The sequence below is a fragment of the Meleagris gallopavo genome, chromosome 7 (assembly GCF_000146605.3).
Source record: "Meleagris gallopavo isolate NT-WF06-2002-E0010 breed Aviagen turkey brand Nicholas breeding stock chromosome 7, Turkey_5.1, whole genome shotgun sequence".
Taxonomy (NCBI): Eukaryota; Metazoa; Chordata; class Aves; order Galliformes; family Phasianidae; genus Meleagris; species Meleagris gallopavo.
This window is the reverse complement of record NC_015017.2, coordinates 9,728,693-9,736,533: the sequence shown is the minus strand read 5'-3', so window position 1 is coordinate 9,736,533 and position 7,841 is coordinate 9,728,693. Positions and strand designations below refer to the sequence as shown.

The 7,841-nt window shown below is 42.9% G+C and overlaps 1 protein-coding gene and 1 long non-coding RNA gene across 4 annotated transcripts in view; one reads left to right on the top strand and one right to left on the bottom strand.

The window, feature by feature from the left end:
- LOC100547732 (MOB-like protein phocein) overlaps positions 1–7,841 on the bottom strand; it is an 18,298-nt gene that overhangs the window by 9,595 nt on the left and 862 nt on the right. Inside the window, exons 1-4 of one of the 3 annotated variants that reach the window (XM_010713406.2) lie at positions 5,983–6,009; positions 5,677–5,841; positions 4,414–4,503; positions 3,489–3,840 (exon numbers count right to left, since the gene is read on the bottom strand). In XM_010713406.2, coding sequence (XP_010711708.1) covers positions 3,790–3,840; positions 4,414–4,503; positions 5,677–5,841; positions 5,983–5,994 — 318 coding nt within the window. In that variant the 5' untranslated portion in view covers positions 5,995–6,009 and the 3' untranslated portion in view covers positions 3,489–3,789. Of the gene's footprint in view, positions 1–3,487; positions 3,841–4,413; positions 4,504–5,676; positions 5,842–5,982; positions 6,010–7,841 lie in introns of those variants that run through there. The other 2 variants (XM_031554154.1, XM_031554155.1) reach the window with 2 other exon arrangements.
- Positions 7–1,413, top strand: LOC104911644. The gene is made up of 2 exons (XR_004160295.1): positions 7–274; positions 978–1,413. It is a non-coding gene; the product is annotated as an uncharacterized LOC104911644 (long non-coding RNA).

Here is a 7,841-nt window from a genome sequence, read left to right as displayed (position 1 = left end):
GCTGGGGTTGCGGAGGGGCGGCGGTGAGCCGGGCGACGCGCAAGCGATGAGAAGCGGAGAACGGTGCCGCTCCCCGCTTGGCTGCGGGCACTCCGACTTTGTGAGACGGAGCTGGAGTTCCTTGAGCGGCACGATAACGTGGGCGCGTCTCGAGGGCCCGCTGCCGTTTGCTCTGGTTACTGTTTTACCGGTGAGCCGCGGGTCAGCGTGACTGCCCTTAGAGCGAGCCTGGGCCCCACAGCGTGAAACTGCTCCTCTCAGCACTTTCTCTGAGGTGAGGAGGTTAACAGCAGCAGGAGTAATCGCTGTGCTGTGGGTATGCCTGTCATGCTGCTGTGTTAGGTCTGCTGTGAGTCTGCGTTAATTTTTTATGACATTGATTTATAATTAGCCAGCCCCAAAGTAACAGCGGTGCTAGCTGTTGCAGTCCCTCATAACATAGTCTTGTGGTGTTCTTTTTTTTTTTTTTAATTGAATTTCAAGGTTCAGCTGGTATCTGAAGCAGAGAATGGGAGGAGATGTGACGTTTTTGGTTGTCCCTGACTTCTGTTTCATGGACGTGTTGCTTCTGAAACAGATAAATCTGGCTGAGAACAGCCACCTCTCCGTGAGAAATACACACCTTTCAGTTTGAAATTGGCTCAGTTTTGTGGAAAAAAGAAAGTTTTCTGAAGTGTTTCTTAATGAAGATACATGAATCTGTGTATCTTTTTAGTTGCTCGTTGATAATTACCCCCTTATTATTGGAAGCTGCTTTCTGTTTTTCTTTTAGGGAATTTCCAGTGGTTTTTAAACAAAATCTGATCGACAGTAATGCCACATCATAGTTTTTACCTGGTCCATGTTGTTTGAGTGAAAAGGGGAATATTTGGCCAAAGTCATCTTACCCCTGTGCTGTTAGGTCCTGGATATTCTCTAGATCTTCTCCTCAGTGGGGTGTGGAAGCTTCACCCTGTTCTTACTGTCTCGGGTAACAGGCATGATGAGAAAGGACTTCAGAAAGCAGTACTGCTGCTGCCAGGGGAGCCCTTTCCAGAATGGAAAAAAAAGGAAAATGCAGATGGACTCTGCCTTCATTCTTTATACTTCAGATAGCTGGAAAGAACTGGATCCTCACCAAATAACAGGTATGGCTGTAAGTGACTTTTTTTTTTTTTTTGCACAAATTGGAGCTTTGACGTTCTAGGAATCGGTGGAACAAACAAGTCTAAATTGTTACAGAAGCACAAGAGAGCATTTGTCACTGATACTGACCTTCACTCTATAACCCAGGGAATATAAAATATGGTATGTAGCCATGGACTTGAAACAGTAATGGCAGATGGATCACCTTGGCAGTGCAGTAGGTTATGCTGTCCTTGCTGACAAGGACAGCCTTGTAGTGCAGGAATAAAATGTTCTGTCCATGACCTATCTAATACACAAGTATGTCCTCCATTTGATGAGGCTAAAGGATGCTTTTTTTTTTTCCCTATCCATGTATCCTTTATTCCCATGAAACTTCAGAAGAAAATGTGACATTGGCTTACAGTGTGTTATATAAAGGCTAGATGTACTTGACAGGTATTTTATTTAATGACAGCAAGGTGCTGAAAATCTCCTGGGGCTGAAAGCATGAGTTGGAGTTTGGGTTGGGAGCAGAGATGTGTGTTGTGCACTTGGCAACATGGCAGTGCTGGTTCAGTGCAGTCCTGCTAGGTGCGGGCTGGGCTGGCAGGGCAGCCTTGGCGAAGGACTAAGGGAAGTGGTGCAGGTAGTAAAGGTGTTCATGCTACCTCTGTTCCTCAGGGTTGCCTGGTCTCAGGTTGCACCACCATGGATTAGAGCAGCTCTTCACAAACAAGAACTGTGAACCTCACAGTTCTTGAGTTCTTGAGTTAGGATTCTATATAAATGATCTCTAAAAGACAGTATTTAAATGCTTGGCTTAAACATTTACTTGTTGGGTATTATTTCCTACTGCACCTTTTTTTCTACTTAAGATGTCATCCATTTTACAAAAGTTAATTAAGCTGTGAATACGTTAACTACCTTCCCCCTCTCAGTATGTGACTACACCAGAATACCTGCCTTATCACAGAAGATAAAAGCGTGCTTGCTGCAGGGGAAGATAATGCTTCTCACTGAGCTTGTGTTCTGTTGTGCAATAAATTGTCTTTTAAGATAACCACAGTGCAATAACCTTGTTTCTGCTATAACATGTGCTGCACTATCTACTATAGCAATTGTGCTGCTCTATCTGCTGTAGCAAAACTGCCCCAGGGCAGATTTCAGGTCAGCCTGTTGGATTTCTCTATTATCTTGTTAGCGCCCACTCCTGCTTACTGGGAATTCTCTACCACCACCTTGACAGAGCAGCTTTTGCATCGTTTGCCTACAGCTCCAAAGCTACAGGGAATAGAAGGCATTACAGCCAACTTCTAATGGAATTGCTGGGTGATTATTTATGTTGTGTAAAAAGTAGCAACAGATCATATCTAGCAGAAAATACATTGTTTTAGGGCATGTGGAAGTGTAAGTTCCTCACTAAAGCTACTGAAAGTGATAAATGTTTTTTTATTACAGTCCGTTGCAGTTATCTGGAGGCTTACAGTTTATCTAGCAATGTTGCTTTTATAGCAGCTTTAATTCAATAAGAACTACTATTTAGCTGCTATTGATTTTGGTAGCAATGAGTGCTGTACGGATTTATTTCACGTAAGCCTGTATCAAAGCCTTTTAAGACAGTCTGTCCTCTCAGGTATCCGCTGACCTGCACTAGGTCAACGCATACCAATTGTGAAGGCATACCTAGGAACAGTATAAAGTGCAGATCTGTGCAGTCACGTGCAAATAGCCTTGAATGCGTTCCCAAGGCAAAAGAGGGCAGTTAGAAATATATTAATGTGATTGCTTCAGCATGAGTTGAACAAATATCTTACTGTTTAAGAATGCTACATTAAAGATAAATGAATTATAATTTGTGAAATACAGTATCAGCTCTCTACTAAGCTGTGGGAGAGGAGGTGATTTGGCAAGATGAAGCTAAGTTGTTATCAATTACTATGTTAAGATCAGCATCAGCTCCAATTCTGCTAACTTCTGTGGGGAAGTTATTTGGTAGGCAAAAAATAATCACTTAGGTAAGAAAAATCATTAGAATTCTTTCTAGTGGAGGCATCGCTAGTAGCAAGCTCTGCGGGGCAGGATGGTTTGTGTGTATTCATTTTGTTCAGTGTCTTGTTGTCTACCACTAGCTCATGCTGGAAACTAAGTCAGACGAATCTGTTACTTCAGATGAAGTTTGAGATGAAACAAAGCTACTGTCTCCTTTATCACCGTCTCTCTGTAATAACCACTTTCAATTTGTCTCCCACCACTAGACAAATTTGTTTTCATTGAAGTATTACTACAAAAGAATAGTATTTTTTCCAGAGATTACTTCAAGACATCACACAACTGATACTCAATTTCACCGAGCAGTAGCAGAAACTGAGACAGAAGCAGCACAGTTTTAGAAGTTTATTGTAAAGGCCTTTACAATTTCAGTACACGGATAAGGATATAAAAATGATGCTGTTTGGAATAATTAAGGCTGGATGGTGGCATTTCACTGTTCAGTGGAACTCAAGCAAGAGCAACCAATTTTTGACTGTACATACTTTTATTTCTGTTCCATCATTACAGTGAGATCACAAGTTATTTCAGCGACTCAATGCCTGCTTATTATAAAATAAAGGACATTATTTACATGATGAAAGAACGCATTTCAGAATTTTAGTGGAATGAATGACTGATACTGCAACAACTTCAGTCCAGGTATTTTCCAAGAATGTCACCATCTCTAAACAAGTAGTAGTCCTGCAAGCAGAAGAAATATTAGCACCACAACTGATTTTATCAACTGTTTTGCAGATACTGTCTGGTTCTGAAGGCTACCACACATCAGAAAGTACAAAACAAAAGTGAGCTAACCACAGCTTTTTCTACCTATTGGACTTTTTGTAAAGATTTTTCTTTTCCAAGAGACACAACTTGGGAACGCTACCATGTTACTCATTTTAGTAGCAGGAAGCACAAGTACTATAAGAGGACAATTCTGTAGGCTTTCCCAATCAAAAGCAAGGATGGCCCAGTAATTTCAAAGCCCTTCAGGTTTCCCTCTACTGCTTGCTTGGCAGATGGAGGCAATTTATCCATCCAGCAAAGGTCAAGCCAGATGTTACTTCGGTTACTTTCTTTTAATTAAGGGTGGAATTAATAAGTACTGGAGGCACAAAATATGGGGCTTGATTTAGTTGTTCCCACTTGAATACTAACAACTGCATTTCTTAAATGCTGCTAATCCCTCTACGTATTACATACCATATTTACTACTGACTGTGTGACACTGGGAACCAGTTTAATTTACATTCACAAAATGGGAAAACTTACCTTATCTTCTAGTACAATCTTGGTACCACCGTATTCTGGTAGCAAAACCTTTTCACCAACTTTTACACTCACTGGATGAATCTCACCATCCTGAAAGAAAAAAAAATCCTTCACTTTACAGAAGTTAAATGGAAAGGTAATGTCAGAATTACTCCATAGCACAATGATACATCCACATAATTTATTCCAGATGTTACAGTAACTCTACATTTCAGTTGTACAGTGAAACAAGAATACTCAGGTTTACCAGGAGGAAAAACATACCACTCAGTTTTCAAACATTACAGTCCCACAACATTTAAGCAGTGATTTTCTGAATGAAAAGCATTGCCATTTAGTTCCAGTATAAATGCAACAGTGAAGTCTTCTCAAAAAGAAAAAATTAGGAATTGCTAGACCATTCCATTCTGAAATATCTGATAAAGTCAATTTCAATATTCTATAACCATTACTAATTTCTTTAAATACCAGTTAGTATTACTTGCCCATTTCTGCTACTCTGAATAATTTCTGTGTTACTGACAATTCTATATCAGTTGTTCTAAACAGAGTAAAGTTCAATTACAATTCTATTACTATAAATTCAGTATAACAGCATTAGTCAAATAATAGTACCGTTTTGCAACATAACACTTTGAAAAGCAGACAGAGAGAAAAAAAAAACACACTACCATGATATCTGTGGAAAGACTTACAGGCAAAGTCTGAGTCAACATGCTCAAGTTAAATTTTAACCTGCTTCCTACCATTGGGACTAACTGATCACTATTTAGATAGGGGAAAAATCTTCCAATAGTGAAGCCACAAGCATTTTAAGAAGGTGGAATGAAGTGAAAAGGTCTTTTTCAGGATCCTATGATTATTTATCAATTGTAGATTAAGAAAGCTCAATTAACATTTATTTCTACCAATTCCTGATTTTTTGTCATACATTAAGCCCTATCCTGGTCAATGCTTTTTGAACAAGACAGTGAATACCATGCTCAGAACAACAAAGAAAACCACATAACTATCGTTTAAGGATATTTCTAAATAGCAGGCTTCAAAAAGCAAGTGTTTTCCATTTCACAAATGTTCAAAGGAAGACTGGAACTCAAGGCCAGAGCAGGGGAACTGAAAATTTCTACCTCCTCTTTGAACCTGCACTTCCAACTTCAATTACCCTCTCTCAATTTTTGTGATATATCATTAAACTTACACTGCAGCCATCTCTTTCCTACTACCATTTTCCAGCTGCCAAAGCTGATGCTTCAGGATGCTTACCTTCCCCCTGGCTCCCGATCCAACTGCTACTACTGTTGCTTGCAGCACCTTCCCTTGAGCTTTTTCTGGAATCATGATGCCTCCTTTGGTTACAGTCTCTGCCGCACATCGTTCAACCAGAACACGATCAAACAGGGGAAGGAATTTCCTAAATGCTTTTCCTGCCTGTAAAGGGGCACAATGTTGACGGAAAAATAGTTGAACAAAAGTGCAACTAAAAAAAGAAAGCCCACAACTAAGTGGTTGTGAGAAAACAAGTAAGAAAACAGCCGGGCAGTTCTCTTCCATAGAAGCGAAATACACCACCTTTGATTGCATCAGAAATCGGTGGAGACAAAAGCAAAGTTGTGCTACCACTGCTCCAAGCTCCTCAGAAGCAGCTCACTCCCAAGCAGCCTTCACGGGCTCATAGTGGGCAATGAGTGCCCAGCTACCAGCAGGTGGAGCAGGAGCCCCACGTGGCTGCAAGTTCTGCAGGCGTTTAATCCTAAACCGTTACTTAATACTGCTTATTGAAAACAGCCTATTGATGATAAAAACTGTACTTTTACATTCATAGACTGACTTAATCGGGATTGAGGACAGCTGCGGTTTTATTCACTGTAGCAGAGTATTTTATGGTAACGAAGCGTCAGTCTAGGTCTGTACTTCATGTCACTCTTTTTCAGGCAATTTCAAGACATTCCATTTCACATGATACAACACAACTTCTGAAGTTTGAAGTCCAAATGGAGACTGCTGTTACTTGGAATGATTTATACATACACACTGTACCTTTAGCCACAAACATTTGGGACTAAGCCCACAGAAGCAAGGAAGTAAGCACATTTCTACCTTGAGTGCTTTTTCTTCATGCAGATAAATAAGTTACTATCTACCTCTACTCACTAGATTTTTGATTTTTTTTTTTTTACATTTAAAAGCGATTCCTTACCCCCTTACTGGCAGCATTTGTGATGCAGCACTCCAGCTCCCACACAGGAGATGAAGGCAACCACAGAACCCCACCAAGCAGGGGCAGAAGAAGGAATTTGCTCTGGTTTAGGAGGAAAGATATGGAGCCTTGCCAAGTCACATGGAGACTGTGTGGTGCAGGGCAGGTACCCTGGGCTCACAGAAACAGCTAGAAGCAGCCTGGCATCTGTGCACCCCCTCACTGACACTCACCAGTACTCAAGTTTAAAACTGGGGGAAAACCAAATGGTAGGCAACGTGTGAGCACAAAACAAGCATGTGAAAGATGCATCCCTGGGAAAACTGTTACTACTAGAATGATGAAAAAGACATGGAAACGACCGTGAACTGTAATGATGTTCATTCTAAGAAAATACTAGAAGCTAATCTCTTTTTCTTTTCATTCCCTGAAATGGAATGTTCTGTTTAACTGAAATCAGTAAGCAGTCTTCAGAACGCGGGCACTTCATGCTTAAGCTTTAGGGAACTCTTCAGCCTGGTCTGGTGGTTGGCAGCACTGCACGCAGCAAGGGGGTTAAAATTACATGATCGTTGTAGTCCTTTTCAACCCGAGCCATTCTCCGATTCCTAATGAGATATTGGTGCGGGTACAAGGACAGCTCTGCCCTTATGCAGCGCTCCTCCAGAGGAGGCCTGAATGGAAGCAGCTTACTGAGCCGAGCACAACACGAGGAGCTGTTTTCCCTACCGCGCTCCGCAGGCGTACAGCGCAGCCCGGGCAGGAGCCGAGCGCTGCGGGTCGCTGCAGGCAGGGCATAGGACGGAGCCGAAGCTCTCGCGGGGCCCAAAGCAGAACATCAAGGACTCGGTGACCTCGCAGCGCTCCAGTGACCCGCTCCCATCTCCGGGCCGAGCTAGCTGAGCTAACCGAGCGCCCGCGCGGCGCTAAAGCGGGACGCCGACGAGGAGCGCAACGAGAAGGGCCGCCCGCTCCATCACCGTCCGCTTCCGCCCCCCCGCGGCCCGATATAGCCCCATCGGTCGCTATCGCCCTCCGACAGCGCCAAGCAGCACCCGCGCATAGCGGCACACTACCAACGCACCCAACGACCCCCGAGTGGGGCTTACACACCCTGCAGATAGACAGGCCGCAGCGGCAGGCCAAACCCCGCGCAAGGATGCAGGGATGCAGAGATACACGGACGCTGACACGCGGCCGAGCGCGGGCCCAGTAGTGACGGCGCGAGCCG